The 20000-nt window shown below is 44.3% G+C and overlaps 2 protein-coding genes across 2 annotated transcripts in view; one reads left to right on the forward strand and one right to left on the reverse strand.

Annotated features, from left to right (window-relative positions):
• Positions 1–1833, forward strand: part of LOC134067092 (ribonuclease inhibitor-like) — a 10995-nt gene extending 9162 nt beyond the window's left edge. Inside the window, exons 6-7 of the mRNA XM_062522170.1 lie at positions 303–413; positions 1678–1833. Of these exons, the coding sequence (XP_062378154.1) occupies positions 303–413; positions 1678–1833 (267 nt within the window). The remainder of the gene's footprint in view (positions 1–302; positions 414–1677) is intronic.
• Positions 1834–7711: 5878 nt separating this feature from the next.
• fam184aa (family with sequence similarity 184 member Aa) overlaps positions 7712–20000 on the reverse strand; it is a 35706-nt gene continuing 23417 nt past the window's right edge. Inside the window, exons 12-17 of the mRNA XM_062523586.1 lie at positions 18411–18538; positions 15540–15724; positions 13576–13722; positions 12155–12272; positions 11316–11420; positions 7712–8226 (exon numbers count right to left, since the gene is read on the reverse strand). Of these exons, the coding sequence (XP_062379570.1) occupies positions 8218–8226; positions 11316–11420; positions 12155–12272; positions 13576–13722; positions 15540–15724; positions 18411–18538 (692 nt within the window). The 3' untranslated portion in view covers positions 7712–8217. The remainder of the gene's footprint in view (positions 8227–11315; positions 11421–12154; positions 12273–13575; positions 13723–15539; positions 15725–18410; positions 18539–20000) is intronic.

Here is a 20000-nt window from a genome sequence, read left to right on the forward strand (position 1 = left end):
ACTCACACTCACACTCACACACACACACACACACACACACACACACACACACACACACACACACACACACAAACACACACACACACACACACACACACACACACACACACACACACACACACATACACACACACACACACACACACACACACACACACAAACACACACACGTACTACTGTGCTCACCATCTTGGATGCCTCAGACACCCCGTATGCATATAGTGTAGTGTGTGTCATTGCAGTTTATCCACCTGGCCAGCCAGTCTCCGTGTCCTGTGGAAAACCCACACCTCTTGCCCCAGCCTGGCTGTGGTCAGCCCGTCATCATTTATAACCCACAGGTGCTGACAGGATGGCTATCAGCGCCACTGTGCTATTCTGCCCAGCAGGGGGTGCTTGTTTGCATTCTGGGGGTAAGATGAGAATGTTTTGCAACTGTGCAGGCATAATTGGGTTACACAATTACACATAATTCAAATCAAAGGACAAATTGCGGTGATTGAGGAGCATTCGTAAACAACTGCATAACTGTGCGAACGACTATATATTGCGACAGGATATGAAAAAAAAAGACGAAGAAGTAGCAGCAGAAAATGCATTGCCTGCAAGTCAAGAGCTGACAGCTGCCTTCAAGTGAATGGAGCTGTTTCCAAATGCCACACTTGAAATACCCTCGTCTCCACTCCACCTCAGGCAAGACATGGCACCAAGCAAGCCACAGCAGCAGGGAGGAGACAGGGAAAGTACTGTAGAAGAGAAGGGGAGAGACAGAATAAGTGTGTCAGGGAGATACAGAGAGAGAGAGAGAGAGAAGAAAGAAAACATGGCAGTGTGTCAGAAAGAAAAGTGTGTATGTAGAGGGTGGGGCATGAGAAGCGTGCTCACACGAGAGAGAGAGAGAGAGAGAGAGAGAGAGAGAGGGAGAAGAGAAAACATGGCAGTGTGTCAGAAAAAAAGTGTGTGTGGGGGGGGCAGATGAGAGAGACAGAGGTATGTCAGAGAGAGAGAGAGAGAAGTGTTTTATCAGAGATGGAGAGATGAGTGTGTGAAAAGAGAGAGAGCAGAGAAGAAAAGCAGCACAACAGATAGTGAGATGACTATCAAGAAAGAAGGGGGATTGTGGGAGGGAAAGAGAGAGAGAGGGACTAATAGTGAACAAGTGTGGCTTGAAAGAGACAGAGTAGGGTACTAACAGTGTAGCTTTAAAGATAGAGAGAGAGAGGGGGGACTAACGGTGAACGAGTGTGGTTTGAGAGAGAGAGAGTAGGGCACTAACAGTGAACGAGTGTGGTTTGAAGGAGAGATACAGTATGTGTGCAGTGTATGTATTATTATGTTTCTATGTTACTGTTACACTATGATAGACATTTGTATGACTGCTTTGGCAACATGAATATCTTATTTGTCATGCCAATAAAGCATCTTTGCATTGAATTTGAATTTGAGAGAGAGAGAGAGAGAGAGAGAGAGCGAGTGGGGGTCTTACAGTGAACGAGTATGGCTCGAAAGAGAGAGAGAGAGAGAGAGAGAGACGTAACAGTGAACGAGTTTGGCTTGGAAGAGAGAGAGAGTGGGGGTCTAGAGTGAATGTGGCATGTAGTAGAGTGGGCATGCAGGGGAAGAGCTGGTGCCCTTGTGGGGCTTAGCAGGGCCATGTGTGCTGACGCGTGTCATTAGCTCGTCACCTCCAGGACCACTCGCCTGCACTCATTACAAAACACCGCCGCTACCCCCTCATACCGCTACCCCCGCTACCGCTACCCACGCTACCCACGCTACCCCCGCTACCCCGCTACCCCTACTGCCGCCGCCGCCGCCGCTACTGGGGCTTAGCCCGCGGCATGCCACACTTGTGCCCGCGCTGAGCTGGGACACAGCAAGAGCCCAGACTGCCTGCCACCAGCAGCCTGAGCTGCTACAGCCAGGACAAACACACTCTCTCTCTCTATCTCTCTCTCTCTCTCTCTCTCTCTCTCTCTCTCTCTCTCTCACTGTCACACTCAGAGCAAGCAATGCATACAGGGAGGTACACACACACACACACAGAAAACACACAATTTTACACACAAAATTGAGGTGAAATAAGAGAAGTATTGCACTTAAACACACACACACACACACACACACACACATACAAGAACTACAATTATAGCAAAAACTTAGTCAGACACACAACATAGAACACCTGCCAGATCAGGCTTGCCAATATACCCCCTTAATCACGCTGCATTAAATAACCTTTTCTGTCTGGATCCCACCACAACCCTGTGAAAAACTCACAGCTGTTACGTCATGTCCAATTTTAATCACAAACCTTTCATGTGATTGATGATGATCGTGAACATCAGGCTCCAGTGATCTGGGTTTTTTTTACAGGAGCCTGGATAGGTGTCACTATAGAGTCTATACTATAGCCACTTCCCTATAACCCTTTCACGTTATTCCAAGAGGATTTCTGGAGGAAAAGGAAACATTGAACACCAACTCAGACACTTTGAAATTCAAATGAATCAGACTTTAGCTTACTGCTCTACAAAATGTCAACTTTACATTTTTGTTTGTCCCCCAAGTTACCATTAGCTCAATGTTGTTTTCAGTGCCACCGGAAATGCAAATATTGGCAAATACATGCACTTCTGATTACAAATGGGTTAATTAAATCAAGGATGCTCTTCCTGGTTCCCTCGTGATTACCTTAATGTGCCTTTTGCATGTGGTTATCATTGACCCAAATGTAATGGGTAGTGGATTGACAAAAGGCCTTTTGTCTAGATTCGTCCATGGTATGGAGGATAGCCTCCAGTCTACCCCCCGGGAATTCTCTCTCAACTTAGAGCCCTGAGGCCTCGGTCAGGCATCTACCAGTTGCTGGGCTCCTCCAGTGGTCATCCCACTGTCCTGTTGAGGAGATTACTCTGGCGTCTTCAGGGATTAGTTTTGTCAGGCAGCATTCTGCAGTAAACTAACTGGAGCCAAGCTTGAGAGTGACTGAACTGACTCACTGTGTTTGTTATACACATGTGAGTAGTAGAACTACGTCTCCCATAATGCACTGGGTTTGTAGGTGATGTAATGAGGACGAATCAGTGCTATTGTAGTAGAAACCCACGCCAATCTGTGTGCAAACATATCTACAAGCATTACATATAGTACAACACTCAACACCTTGTACGATCATAGCCAGAATGTCAGAGCATAGAGGGGATGGGGGGTGAGGTGTGTGTGTGTGTATGTATGTGTGTGTGTGTGTGTGTGTGTGTCTGTGTCTGTGTGTGTTTGTGTGTGGAGGGGGGGTTCACACCAAACACTCCCCAGTGCCTGTGATTCAACCTAATGTGGCGAAAGAATGGCATCATGGCAGCAGCGAATCAAGCGCTTGCTGTGGTCCGCCCTTTCATTTCCAGCACAGAGGGGATCGAGAGGGGAATCGGATTAAGTAGCAAACAGATGATTACGGATTAATACCGGCCCCTTGAAACCACTGCCTCCGAGTCTCCGAGTCTGTCTGCTTAGAGTCATGGCCTCTCGCTCGCATTTAAAACAAAACAAAAACAAATCAGACACTAACGTTTTCAAGCAGGCCGCTCAATCACATCAAACAAGTGATGCCTTAACATAATGGATGAACACTAAAGAGTTACAGTGAGACTGTCTCCATTAATACTTCTTCTCTATGAAGTAAGTGTGGCTGCAGACTTTCTATTTAGAGCCAGTGGTGTGGGAAGAGACTGCTATCAAAGACTGTATCTCGGCCTCCTTCATGAGTAGAGTGTCATCATCACAAACATGTGGCTGATAAAGACTGAGGGCTTCTGAGCGATGTCACGTCCTGTCACGTACCGTCACACTGCACTGCTGTCAGGTGGCCTTGGGACCGAGATGTTTCTGCCACCCACACAGTACAGGACACACACACACACACACACACACACACACAGAAGTATACACATTTGCATACATAAATCTAAGAAATAGATACTGAGGTAGAAACACCACACACACTCTCAGTCAGTCACACACACAGACACACACACACACACACACACACACACACACACACACACACACAGACACACAGACACACACACACACACACACACACACACACACACACACACACAGACACACACACACACACACCCCTCCTCCATAAGCCACTGTTGGTTCTCCCCACCCACTGGTAATGTGCTATAAACTTTGAAGCGTGTACTGAAGCTGGGCGTGAGGCGGTCAGTCAGCATCACTCTGGAGCCTCAACTCCACGCTCACTTCAGAAGGATCTCGCCCACAGAACTAGCCCTCATCCTCAACTCCACGCTCACTCCAGAAGGATCTCGCCCACAGAACTAGCCCTCATCCTCAAGGTAAGGAGAGTGGAATTTCAATGAAATGGTTTAAAAGTCAGTGTATGTTTCCACTGTTGCGTGGCACACTGAGTGAGACATATATATTGATAAGAGTAAAATTGTTTTTCCATTGACAGATAACATGAGATAAAAGAATTCTTCTCCCTGAACAGCCTTTGCCAGTAAAACAGGTGGTGTTCCATGGAATCCCGCTATCGTGCTATTCTCAGTAGCGTAAGAGTGTAGCTTCACTATCCTTCTGTTTTCAGCGCAGACGGCACAAATGTCAGTCAATGCAAAGCAGGTGTGTTAGAATAGAGGATTTTTAGCTGACCTTTATCACCACTGTCCTCAGCTGAGGGAGCTCGTATTTGAATTGTGTGCTGCTACCTACCTGTCCCTCATTTGCTTACATTCAAACAGGGCTGTTTGGAACAGGCCTTGTTTACAGGCAGCGCAGCTGATAAGCACTGTTTTGTATCTGCTGTTTTTATGTATTATAATTGGGCTCCTCAAAGTATCTCCCTCGTAGTGCAGTGTGCTGTAGTATCTCTCTCTCTCTCTGTGCGTGTGTGTGTGTGTGTGTCGTGTAATGTAGGAGTTGTTAAGAGTCTGTGGTTGTGTGTGTATGTTCACGGTTCTGGAAGGATAATGATCCCGCGTCAGATTTTTTCATGCAAGTTCAGCTCTTCTTCTGTCTCACTGAAGTGCCACATTACAGACGGGAAGTGAGAGAAACACACCAACAGCCTGGAAATGAACCCAAACATTCAGACCTGCCGAGATGAGTTCTCAGAAACAGCTGAGCTGTCAAAAAGCCCTCTTACTGGCTTATGTAAAAGGAACTCAGAAACCCATAGCGTAATTGCACAGCTGTTGAAAAGTAAATTCTTCATGATGCTGCCATGATTCTGTTGTTGCAAATGTTAAAAAGAATGTAACACCGAGAGTAGACTTGGACATTCTTTGGGAAACGTGTGGAATAGCATTATATGTAAGGAGTGTGAAGACTTCTTAAGCCATTTAATATATCTGTGTCATTAGCTTTCATCTCCTAAATGTTTACTTTTAACTCACACTGAATTAGTTCAGTTAATTAGCCTCACAGCAACTTTGTTATGCCAATTCCATGACCACTCTTCCAAATCAAGGTATACTATTTGCATGTGTAAAAGTGGAGCTTTTGAGCTTGAGTTCAAGTTTGAAGAATATTATATTAGTATTGTAGAGGCTCAAACCTGAACCCATACCGACAGTGAACATGAAACAATTTAAAACACATGAGTGCATTTCACTCAGAGGAGATATTAGGGACAGTCGCCGTGACGACGCGTATGTCAACCTCTGTTATCACACCTCTCTCATGGGACGAGCGGATTTAGCTGCTGCCAGAGGGGCCCGAAGAGCCGCGTTATCAAGCGCCCCCACCTCTCTGAGTGCTTACAAGCGCTATCTATGGCTCCGGAACACCAACACGGAGAAGCACAAGAGGCTCCACAGAATCCCGATAACATGAAAGAATCTCCCAGAAATAGAAGATGAGGGAGGCGCACGTGTGCGCGCGGCAAGACAAAAGCACATCTAATTTTAATAGAATGCTTGATAGAAGCTTTTAATAGAAGGCTTGAGCTATGTTCTATTTCATGTTATAAGGCGTGTGATATCTCATTATTACATTATTACATCCATTTTCCTTTTGGGGGAGGGTTTTGATGCAGGCTAGAGTGTATGGCCATTAAACATGATGCTGTTGCTGTGCCTGTGCATTTAAATGACTAGCTGTTCAGTTGTACTTGTGAAGTCTGGGCCATTATATGTTCCTCCATCCCCAGTCTTAAATGTTTGCCGATGAGCCCTGTGGCTTGTCTTTGAACTTGGACTGTGGAGTATTAAAGATCACTGCAGTGATTTACACTTCAGATAGATCTAGTTACACCATTAGGTGCTTGTTAAATCATGTATGAGTTCAAAGTTAACCCTTTACCCTAACACAAAGATATAGAGGAAATTGTGTAGTAGTGAAGAAATAATAATAATACAAAAATATCCTGCATTTTTTTTTATTATTATTTCAGGGTTCACCTGAATATGTATGTGATGTCTTCCAATTGTGATACAGCTGCTTAAATCTGTTTTTTTTTTTGTTTTTTTTTACTATCATTATTTCTGAAGTTCCAAGGCAGTTGGCACATCACCACCAAAATAACATCCCCTCATTTGGAATTCACTGGCCGTTTCTACAGTGGTCTCCCATCACCACTAGTGGGAGCCCTCGAGTCGGCCGCGGCCACCAGCAGTGCACGCCAGAGAGCGAGCGAGAGAATGGAGAGAGTGCAGCACATGACGCGCTCTGCAATCCGCAGGGCGTCCAACATCGAGATCAACCCACAGACCAAGCGCAACCTCCAGGAGCTGTTTGTCAACTTCTCGCTCATCCTCATCTGCCTACTGCTCATATACATTATCGTGCTGCTCATGTGACGCTGTGCTCATCGTCATGGTCACACTACGTGCGTTTCCAGGCAAACAATTACAGGTGAATTGAAAACACCAAGGCAGGGCATCGTTTGGAACGGAGGCAAAACATGCAGCGAGTGTGTCTGTCTGTGTGTGAGAGCTTGAAGGGGGTAGGGAGGGAGGGAGGGAGGGAGGGAAGGAGGGGGGTTGTCTGACCTAGCAACAGAAAATTTAAGTTGAGATTTTTTTTTTCCATCAGGGATAGAGAACACTGATAATTCACCATGAAATTTGCTTCACTGGGAGATAGATCACACAAAAAATGCACAGTGTCTGAAATAAATGACGTGGGGTGTTTCAGTATTTTTGTAAAGGGAGCATGTTCCATCACACCACTGTAGAAATTAGAACAAGAGGGAGGAATTCGTTTCCATACCAAACAAAAAAGCCATCATGACTTCATAGCCTACAACCGGCAGTTGCAGGCACTGTGTCTGTGACCATCTCATCTCCTGAGCTTCTCCAGCCTGGGAAAACTGTTCAACTTTTTTACAACCTCAGAGGTGGAATAAAAAAGTAAGATTTACTAGCCTACTAGTGGTATGTGCGTCCGAGTTTAAAGTCAAAACACCAAACGCTGACCTGTCACTGTCCTGTGTTGAGTCTCTCTCGATGATGTAAGTTGGGATGTGGTGGGGAGGTGGGAGTTGCACCCGACGGAGTATGATCTCCGCCATCACCTGCACTCGTAGTCATCCGTGGTTGGGTGTTGCGTAACCCAAGTGAAGTGACGAGAGGTGACCAGACAAACGCACTGGTATCTCAGCGCCCACACTTACCCATCACAGACACATCTATAATGAACCCTTTTAAGAAGCACTGTACAGTACAAACCAAAGTCTGACCAGGTTTTTATTACTCATAACAGACAGAGGATTATTATAAATATATATTTATATATAGTGCAATTTGTTCAAAAACTGGCAAGACATTGTTTACATTAAACAGTAATGGTCCATTAAATCTATTCAAATGCAGTCCAATCAACATTTATTATACGGACACCTCGTATGAGAGGTGTCAACAGAAATACGCATGTTTATGACAAAACGTTTCATTGTATTACAAAAAGGGGGGATGTGCATTACTTGCTCTTGATATTGCATAAAATCAGAAATTAAAACAAAACAAAAAAACAAAAATAAATAAAATCACAGTGAATGGCACACTGAGTGATGGTGCTTATGTGGATGTGTGTGTGTCTGCGTGTTTGTTGATGGTCGGTTGGTTGCTTGTTTGCTTGTCGTCACATGCGTTTGAGTTGACGGCCGTAATGGAGGGTCAGAAAGAGAAGTATTGAGAGAAGAGCTCCAGCGGCTCCCGCTCTTTGGGGGCCACATCGGGGTCCTCCGTTTCACGAGGGCTACACAGAAGAGGGAAGGAAACCAGTAAGAGCACTAACACACACACACACACACACACACACACACACACACACACACACACACACACACACACACACACACACACATACACACACCACAGAACATCACACCACATCAGCAATATTGTCACCTGCAAAAAATGATTACAACTCCTGTTATAACGAAATATCATACGCACTACTTTAAAATATGTACTGATATACAATATATACTAATATGATGTGAATTCTTGGGAAATTCATTTACATTTAAGCCATTTAAAATGTTAACTTTTACAATAATTTAGAATAAATTAGAACTAGTTCAGAAGAAAGTGGCAGCAGAGCAGGCTTGACAGTGGCAACACAAGCATCTTTGCAAACCAGACTAGCATACTACATCCTTCAGAATACAATATTAAACTATGGACACGTGCCAGTTACAGCACATGCCACACCACTGCCACTTAAGGCTGTTTCACACCAGATACAGTATGTGTACATTACGCCAGTCGAACGTCTTGATTGACATTTTGGTGCCCATATCAACAGGGAGAGCATTCAAATTGCCTGCATGACACTTACGTCTCAGATGAGGTTTGAGCTGTTCATAAAGATCAATGAAAATTAGAGCTGCAACATACTGTATATGGTATGAAACAGGCCTGAGCCTTTTAAGAGTTCAAATACAGTATATCTATATGAAACACCATGCCCCTAAACCGCCCTAAATCAATATCATATATAGTCTCTATACAGCACAGACTCCAATGAAAATGTTGTCGGCTCGGGGAGAGAAATATGCAGAATAATGTGTAATATATCTACACACTGAAGCAAGAATGACAAGCAAAGCCTGCCATGCACAGTTTGAATAAAACATAATTTAGGAAAGTTATTGCTGTTCAGTGATATATTTCCACATAAACTGACGACTATGTAATCTTAGAGCAAGTAAGAGTAGAAGTATCAGAACTGTTGAGAGTTTGAAGGAAGTAGTGATTTACTGTTCAAAATGAAAAATGGCTGGACTATACAGACATTCACTCGGGAACACACGACTCAACTCAGACCATATAAAGGAAGGTTCAAGACCCGCAACGTTCACAGAAACATGCACTTCACCAGAGCAAACTGAATGTGGCGATACAGACCATGCTTTGTTTTGCATTCCAATGCCATTAATGAAATATCGAAACAACAGAGATATATTAATGATATAAACACCAAAATTAGATCATATTTCAGAGGGCCAAAATAACTGCTTGGTAGAGGAGTGCTCGGTGTGTGGTGTGTGACTAACTCATAAACATGGCATGATAACAATAGAGGTATGCAAGATCATACATGCATATCACTAAGAAAACAAAATGGGAGACAGAAGTATTTGTGTGTGTGTTTTCTTTTTTTTCAATTCAGCGACAAGATGCATTGGAAAGTGACAAGCACACCCACATTTCACTGTGGACAAGCACCACTGATTAATCGATTCGTTCTTCATTTTTGAAAATGAAAATCTCAGAGCAAAAAGAAATAGAGAGAGAGAGAGAAGGAGAAGAAACAAATAAACCCAAACGGACACTGGGTTTTTTTTTGTTGGTTGGTTTGGTTGGATGACTTACTGAGGTACAGAAATAAATGTGTACAGATACAGAAGTGAGACAGTGAGACCAGACCAATGGCAGACAGGGTTCTTTGTGGTTTAGGCATGTCTCTTGCCATGGTACGGCGTGGAGGTGGTGGTGGTGTGCGGACAACAAAGGGTTAACGACGACGACGACAGTGACGACGACGAGGTGGGGCTCACCTCCGAGTGGCGTCGGGGTCGGGGCCTGTCGGGGGTGTCGCCGGGGCGAGCGCTTTGTTTGTGTGGAGCTGAAGCTGCCGCACTGGGGGGGAGGTGGGGGGGGCGCACTCTAGCCTACTCCCCACGCTCGAACCCGAGCCCGAGCTCGAGCCCCCCTCTGCTTCCACAACACTTAGGTTTGGAGAGCTGACGAACGGGTGCGCGGACTTTTTACCTTTTTGCTACAGCGAAAAAGGACACAAACAAAAATGTTTCGGGAGGACTAAATGTGAGTGAGCACTTGGCTAATTAGATTTTTTACCTTTTTTTTTTGTTTAATTATCATTTATCTTTAGTTTAAAATCTTTCACTCTAAAAGAATTTAACCAAATGAGCAATCGCCAAGAGGCAAAGTAACTGAAATTGTTAGTGACAAATAATGGCTTGGAAAGCAAAGTAGAATCTCATGACCCTAAACATGGACAAATAATAATCACAAACAATGAGACATACACACACACATACATACATACATATATAAATACATACATACAAACATACAGCCTACATTGCAACAACAAAACCGAACCAAAGGTAGAGTTAGATGAACCATAGGGGCGAAACGAAAGGAGGGTCATGCAAAAGAGGCCCATTCCATTGGACGAGGGCTGGATGCATAGGCAGGGCCACAGGACACCTTTCCCATAATGCAAAAGTGGGGAGAGTTGTGTCTCACTATAGAAGAGTCTGATTAAACAGCCGTATAATAATACACACAGATCGGTATGTGTGAGTATGAACGTGTGTGTGTGTGTGTGTGTGTGTGTGTGTGTGTGTGTGTGTGTGTGTGTGTGTATGTGTGTGTGTGTGTGTGTGTGTGTATGTGTGTGTGTGAGAGAAAGAGACAGAGAGAGTGAGAGAGAGTGTGTCTGAGTGTGGATGTGTGTGTGTGTGTGTGTGTGTGTGTGTGTGTGTGTGTGTGTGTGTCTGTGTGTGTGTGTGTGTGTGTGTGTGTGTGTGTGTGTGTGTGTGTGTGTGTGTGTGTGTGTGTGTGTGTGTGTGTGTGTGTGTGTGTGTAAGTGTGGACTGACCCTGTGTAACATCATATTTGAATTGTTTAAATGGGACCAATGAGAAACTCAACAATGCTGATTCACAGTGAGCTAGTGAGTGGGCAAGTGAGTGAGTGACTGACTGTGTGTCTGTCCGTGCGTGTGTGCGCGTGTGTGCGTGTGTGTGTGTGTGTGTGCGTGTGTGTGTGTGTGTGTGTGTGTGTGTGTGTGTGTCCGCCGCAGGGCCTTACCTTAATGAGAGGGTTTATCACACCCACGTTGGGGCTGGCGTTGAACACTTTATTAAAGCCTGTCTCCCTGTTCACCAGCTCCAACTGATAAAACTTCTTATCATCCTGTACATGAAGACACAAGACGACACACAATCAAATAAAGCAGAGTACAGTCCACACAGACACAGACACGCACACGCACACAGGCACACACACACACACAGACACACAGACACACACACACACACACACACACACACAGACACACAGACACATGCACACACAGACACATACTGTAGACACACACACACACACACACACACACACACACACACACACACACAAACACACACACTGAGGACAATAACAGAGATAGCTCTGCAGCACGGGCAATACACAAATGACATTCATTACCATTTTAAAAATGAAATAATCTTGAGTGATCGTGCTTGACTTTCATGCACCACTGACCTACTTCCACAAGAGCAGCAGAAAGAGCGCTGAACTGGGGCAAGTAAGTAGACGTCAACCGTGCTACTTCTGTTACATTATGTTTTAGGGGTTCTTGGGAGAAGATGAATAAATAATGTCTCAAAAATAATGGTTTAAAAGTGGCTTTTAACAAGTATGGGAGTTTAGGCCAGATCCATCTGGATTTGAAAACAGAAAACAGCAAAACACTCCCATTGGTGATATGCCCTTGTGTAAAATCACACACACCAATAACCTGTGACCTTACCGGACAGTAAGACTCGTACTGTTAGTGAGAGTGGACCCACACTAGACGTACTGTACTGTAGCTGCGGGCCTGTCCTTGTGCGTTTGATTCATAAACGGTCTTCAGTTTGAATACCTACTACCAGTTTCTTCACCAGAGCCTCCCTCTCCGCCACCATCTGCCTCAGCTCAGCGATCACCTGCAGGTCCTCCGGCCGGCTCTCGCGGTTCCGGAACTTGTCCTCCGTGCCCTCCAGCCTGGGGAACGCAGATCAGCGTCAGTCCGCCACACACACTCACACGCAAGTCATAGAACCACACAAACTCTTATCAATCCGCCACACACTCACACGCAAATCAGCATCAGTCCGCCACACATTCACACGCAAACCAGCGTCAGTCCGTCACACACACACACAAATCATAGAACCACACAAACTCTTATCAACCCACCACACACTCACACACAAATCATAGAACCACACAAACTCACACACAAATCATATAACTACACAAATCAACAGCAATCTGTTGGTATTCAGGGGAACTGACTGAGCATTAAAAGTCTCTTGTGGTAGCAGCGTCCAGTGTATCTCCGTGGGCGTATAGCCAAAAGAGTATGGACAAAGGACCCTTTACTTAAACAAAGAATGATTAAAAACCGGACGCTCAGAGAACAAACAAGTAAGCAAATCATCGGCCCATTTCACCGTTTCAGTGGGTTGCTTCACCAGAGATGCACCCTGGGGCAAAACGCTCCGAGAGCCGGCAGCTCCAGACGGAACTGCTGAGGCTGCATGGAATGCTAGCAGGAGGAGAGCTGCAAAACGCTTCTTAAACGCTCCCACAACAATCCCAAAACCAGACAAATAGCACACAGACATGCCAACGAAGCAGGTCTCCTGGCGCTATCTCCACCTTTCCACCACCAGCCCTTACAGAAACACACACACACACACACACACACACACACACACACACACACACACACACACACACACACCACCGCAGCAGAACAGCTAAACTGTGCAAACAACTGTCCCCTGGACTGTATGACTGAGCTCCATTTGAGAGCACAGTTTGAGCTAATAGGTAGGCCTACATTTGGAGTGTGTTACTCTAGGATGTAATCAATTTACATTTTAAACTAAAGGTTCCATGTATTACCATTAATTAAACGCAGCAGTAAAGTAATTACTATGATGCTTAATAGTGTGCAGCGTTTTCATCATCCACAGCATGATAACATTGAAAAGATCTCAGAGGGAAAATATCATCCACTAGATGAGATCAATACATCATCTCCATCATTTTCCATACAATCAACTCTAGCGTTTACCTGGCTGTATCTTTAAGTTCATTGATAGTAATCAATGGTTTATTCAGGTTAAACATAGCATCAAACATTCATAAAATCTCTTTCTCAGAAAAATGAAGCGGCGGAGTCAGGTCCTTACCCCAGTATGGAGGTGTGGAAGTGTGTGAGGTGAGAATGTGTGTGAGGTGAGGTGGTGTGTGAGGTGAGGTGTGTGTGTGAGGAGCGGAGGTGTGTGGTACTCACAGGATCTGCAGGGCTGAGATCTTGTCCTTGAGCACCTCCTGGGCTTTGTTGAAGTCGGACAGCATGATGTGCTTCTCTCGGTTGTGGGAGACGCTCATCTCCCCCACGTCCCTCTCATGTCTCTTAGTCAGGTCCTGCTCATGGGCTCTAAACAACAACAACAACAACAACAACATTGACAGTTACATAACAATTTACACAGCGCTTTATCAAGGCACACAGAACAATATCATTCCTTATCGTCTTCATAACAACATTATCATTCCTCATCATCTCCATAGCAACATTATGATCCGTAGTCAGCCCCAGAAGCATTACATTATTATTCATTCTCATGTCTTTAGCAACAATATCATTAGCCATCATCTCGTTAACAACACTGTCATTCATTACCATCACTTTTCCGATAATATCACTAGTCATCATTTTGATAACCACATTTGAGTATTCATTATCGTCTCCCATAAGCATACCTATTTGTTAGAATCATTAACATGGATTATTTGTTTATCATCGGCATAAAAGCCCTATCATTGCTTCCGCACAACAACATTACCATTTGTCTCTCTTCTCTATTAAAAGACATGTAAACACACGCTTCCCTCTAATGTGACAGCCACTTTATTCATTTGGATTCAGCTTCTGGTCTGCAATAAAGGCGGCGTTTAAATGACCTTGCAACATTCTGTTGCGTAATCATAAGCGTCTCCTCTCTTCATAAAAACACACACACTGTGTGTGGGTACTGTTCCATTTATTAGAAATGATCTGAATATGTTTATTTCTTTCAGAAGTGCTCCTCCCCGGTCTCTGGAGGGATATTTATATCTTGAGCGGAGTCCTTAGAAGCATCTTTCACAGTCAAAGCTGAGTCATCGTCGTGTCCAGAGGGACGAATGCTTTTTCCCAGCCATATTTAGCTTCGCACACTGCTTTGGGTATCCATAAGCATCCGCATCCCCACTGTCTCCAGGGCGCCTTGACCCCTTTAGCCTCCCTGGTCTGTCACATCCATCTGCATTACTGTTCATGAAGTATCAATGTCACGACTGATATTCCCCATGTAGGAAATTAAAGTTTTCTTTTACTGTTTGTGTAAGTCGATTAATACCATTGACACCGAAATAAGCCGATTAATACCCTTTGCACCTTCGCAAAAAAAAGGAACTGCAGACTTGTATCCAGTGAAAAGTTAATCATCTGACATTGACTACACACAAGGTTGATGTGGTTCATCTTTTTAAATTATTAATAATTATCTTCAGTGTGAAGGTATTTTACTCCAACGTTTCTCTTCTGTATTCCAATTCACTGGTTAGCTGCCAATTTTTGTATCTAAAATCTTTACAGTGGATAAGTCCTGAGGAATGGCAACTCAAAGTCAGAGTAATCAAGTTTTAAGGCTCAAGGGCCGTTCACACCAAGAACGATAACGATAACGATAACTATAACCATAACGATAAAAGCGTCCACACTGGCCAACGATAAGAAAAGTCTCTCCTCATGTTAATGAATGTGATGGCTAGAATATTTTGGGTTCTGATTGGATGTTAGCTTTTTATCGTTCTCAAAATCGCTCTGAAAGTGATCAGCAACGATATCGTTCTTCATGTCGTTATCGTTATAGTTTATGTGTGAACGTTGTCATTCATATTAACGAGAGCAATATTTATTTATAGTTATCGTTATCGTTCTTGGTGTGAACAGCCCTTCATTGGTCAGCTGCCTCTTTTCTATCCAATCTTTACTGGACAGTGGACACTGTCCTGAGGAGTAACCCCTATTTGAATGGCAACTCAAAGTCAGAGCAAATGAGTTTTGAGACTTCAGGGCAAACAGCTTGCTGTTGGAGACTGTGTCCTTACAAGCACAAAATGAGAGTAAGTCGGGGGTCCAATGGCTGTGAGGCGGATCAGAGCCAGACCCGGGGCAGGTCTGTGCCGCATGTCAGACAGACATCTCACCTGATCTGCAAGTTGGCCTCGCTGCGGATGCGCAGCACCTCTTTGCCCTTGAGCTCCAGCTCCTTGGTGAGCGTGCTGATGGTCTCGTTGAGCGAGTGGATCTCGTGGTCCAGGTCCACGATGCGCTTCTTCCTACAAGTGACCTCCTTCTGCAGGTCCGAGATCTGGCCAAACAGCTCCTGCTCCTGACCAGAGGACACCACTCGTCACGCGCAGAACAAGCAGGACAAGCAGGACACACACAAACACACACACATGGCATCACAAACATACAAACATAGCTCATCTGTCTCATCAGCTCATCTGTCGCCACTCCAGCTGACCACCCATCCACACACACACACACACACACACACACACACACACACACACACACACACACACACACACACACACATACACATTTTACACACACTCACACACACACACACACACACGGATGACTGAGTGCCCAAAATGTATCTGCGGATGAATTGAGTGGATGCACCCACTCATGTGTGCGCGGGGTTAATTTAATTAGACTGTTTTAGAATCTGCTTACCAAAAGCAATGGCAGCTCTCCTTTCCAGCCCCGGAGGCTTACAAAATATTTAACTGGGTCATATTAGGAGGCACACCATTGTGCTGTATTATTAACTACAGACAGATATACATGAAAGGGAAGGAGAGAATAAGAAAGAGAGAGAGAGAGAGAGAGAGAGAGAGAGAGAGAGAGAGAGAGACAGAGACAGAGAGAGAGAGAGAGAGAATTCTAACCTGAGTATTAAAATACGGGGGAAGAAAATCGTCAGTGGTTTTATCCTGTTCCTTATCAAAGGCGCCATGTTCATTTCCCGTCACGGTCCGGATTATCTATGATGAAACCGTCTTGTGTCTTAATGAAACCGTCTGGGTGGATTCACCGTATCAGTTTCTCGTCATTTCTGAGATCTGCCTCAGATCCAGATTCATCCCTGGCCGGGTAGGGAGCCCACCGTTTGAATGTACCAGGCTAGTGGATGAAAGTTAGTTTGGCGTGCGTCCTTATTAACTTCATCCAGAACGACATCCCGATGGATGCTCCTCATGCATAAAAGACTACAATTATGATACACAACACCCATGAGCTCTCGTTTATTTCAGGCGTTCCACAACAAACAAACTCGCTGCTTGAGGAGGAATTCTCTGATGTGCATATTAGAGAATTCCGCTCACTGGCACCGACTGCCCACACACACACACACACACACGCGCAAATGCACACACGCGCACACACAGACAGGCAGACAGACACGCAGACTCGCACACAAGTACACACAACAAACACACCACACTCACATTATTCACATTCACACAAACACATTGACACACACACACACGCACCAATACACACACACACACGCATCAACACACACATACACACACACACACACACACACACACACACACATCCTCATAACCCACACATTTTAGTCATATTCTATGAAAATGAATTGCTTGTTCATTAACTGGATTCAGCTGCATAATGTATAAATCCAAGAGCTTTGATGGAAGGCTTTTACAAGCAACACTGGCTTTTTCTCTCATTTCCACTAAAGCTATAACCACTTTAGGAGTCCAACCAGTCCAACACTATACACAAACACACACACACACACACACACACACACACACACACACACACACACACACAGACACACACACACACACACACACACAGGCCATTTAATTGGCAGACAGACGTGTTCATCTCATTGGAAATTTTCCCACTGTTTAATAGACCCTGTCTGTAGCCAAAGCCTCTATGGCGGAGAGAGCCTAGGAGAGCTTGAAAGTCCGTTGATTTGACCGAGAGAATCTATGCTACAGATGGCTCTCAGAATACTAAAAACCCTGCTTTCCACCGCCCGCTTCAGGCTTCACCATTGGTTTTGCAATGGTTGAGAGAGAGGGCGAAAAAACACATAATCTACCTCGGTTGCTGTTGCTATTTGTGTGTTTAGCAGTAAGCAATTTAGGCCTACTTGGGAAGATCCTTGTGTATTATCAATAGTGTACAGTATGATGCTATAGCCCCCTTTCTCTGGATAGGCTACTGTATGTTGTTTTGTGATGCTGTGTGACACTCCATAGTCACATGCTGCATCATGGTCAGTGTTTTATACTGCAGAGATGCAGTACCAGTACATCACTATCTTTGAACCATTTCGTCAGTTTGGTCATTAAACTTCTATCTCACCAAAAGTGCTGCATACCAGTTTATGCACGATCCACCTGCTATCTATCTGCCTAACACTAGGCTAACACTTTAGCTGATGACACAAAGTAGCCTATAGTGTACTGCAACAACAACATTCAATAGCTATTTTTATGCAGAAACTCGGTCGTAAATAATAAAACACTATATTTCTCCCCTAACAATTTTACAACAGTTAGCTAGCCAGTTCTCGAGCACTCCTTGCGATCATAGCTGTGTAGTGCACAAATGCGTCTTGACTCAGGTCTTGGGTTGCCAGGTTTTTTTTTACAAATGGGTTGAAATTGTATTAATTGCGTTGTGATCCATATATAATGGATTACATATACAATCTGGCAACTTGGTAAATATCAGACAAACACGCATAACGAATGCATCCATGATGTTCATAATGAAGTATTACGGTCATGCAAATAATGGGGGTTTTCAGAGAGAAATAACAACAACAACAACAACAAAAATAACACCAGGAGATGGCCTTGAGAGAGAAAAAAATGTAAAAAAAAAATGTGGGAGAGTTGGCTGGCATGTTTTTTCCTCACTGTGTCTGCTGCTGCTGTGGTTGTATAACATGAATAAAATATTGCGCGAGTATAAAACCCAAATGGATGCACAAGACTGGTTCTGGCGCTCACCAAGTTCTTGCTGCGTTCTAGCGTGTTCTCCAGCTCGAGCTGGGCGGCTTTATTCTCCTGCTGGTGCACCTGTCTCAGGTGCTCGATGGCCGTGGCGTGAAGGTGATTCAGCTCCGAGCGCAGGGACGCTGAAGGGGAGACAGAGGGTAAAGGTCAGTCACGATCCTGCTACCAGCTCAGTGGCCAATGGGGGGGAAAAAGCACATTACAAATGTGCAAAAATCAGGGCACAGATGTTTGTGTTTATGGCTATGTTTTTAGTTCTTAGCAGACAATTTTGTTCAAAATGACTAACAATGCCATCAATAAACATACATTAACATTACAATTGCATGGTTTCTGGGGTGGAGTAAGGGAGAGAGAGAGAGAAAGGGAAAGAGAGAGAGAAAGAGAGATAGATAGAGAGAGAGAGAGATATTTATGCATATTGCATGTACAAATGTATATGTAATTGTCTGTCCATACATCTATTTTAAGTGTACATGTACTGTAACTGAGCTTTGGCAATAATGTTATTGAAACGTTAAAGCCAATAAAGCTTCATTGAATTGAGAGAGATGTCAGGGTTAAGATAACGGATAAATATAATAGGACCGCCGGAGTTAGAAGAGACAGAAGACAGTAATGATAGTCAGATGAGACTGAAGTGGGATAGGAGATCAACTACAGTAAGCTGGAGACATAAGAGTTTCAGATGAGGAGAGATAGCAATTAGAAAGGAATGAGAAGAAGCAGACAGGAGTCAGATCTGATGTGTACGATCTGAGTGAGAATGGAGTGAACTGATTGGAAAGGAGTGAGACAGTACAGTAGACAAGACAGGAGTGAGACAGAGATACAGTATAAACCAGGACTGAAATAGGACTAAAGGGCCGTTCACACCAAGAACGATAACTTTTAACGATAAGGGGCAAAAATCATTCAAGCTAATATGAATGATGACGTCAACACGTCAACTATAACTGACAGCCAATCAGAATCCATCAAATTTTAGCCATCACATTCATCAACACAAAGAGATTTTTCTTCTTTGTGAGCTTTTCTTCATTGGTCAGTGTGAATGTTTTTATTGCTACGATCACAGTTATTGTTATGATCATTATCAGCTATCGACCCAGGAGTGAGAGAGGAATTAACAGGACTGAGACAGGACTAAACCAGGAGTGAGACTAGGACTAAGGCAGGACTAGGTTAGCTATCGGCCCTTAAACCAGGAGTGAGATAGGAATGAACAGGACTGAGACAGGACTAAACCAGGAGTGAGACTAGGACTAAGGCAGGACTAGGTTAGCTATCGGCCCTTAAACCAGGAGTGAGATAGGAATGAACAGGACTAAGACAGGACTAAACCAGGAGTGAGATAGGAATGAACAGGACTAAGACAGGACTAAACCAGGAGTGAGATAGGAATGAACAGGACTAAGACAGGACTAAACCAGGAGTGAGACCAGGACTAAGGCAGGAGTAGGGCAGGAGTGGGCTAGTGGTAAGCCAGCAGCGGTGATCAAAGCCATCGATATCTCAAAGTTGCGACACAACCATTCAATCCCGTGTACAAAAAATGGCAGCACATCCGGTATGTCATGGGTC

Source organism: Sardina pilchardus, chromosome 20 (assembly GCF_963854185.1).
Source record: "Sardina pilchardus chromosome 20, fSarPil1.1, whole genome shotgun sequence".
NCBI classification, from domain to species: domain Eukaryota; kingdom Metazoa; phylum Chordata; class Actinopteri; order Clupeiformes; family Clupeidae; genus Sardina; species Sardina pilchardus.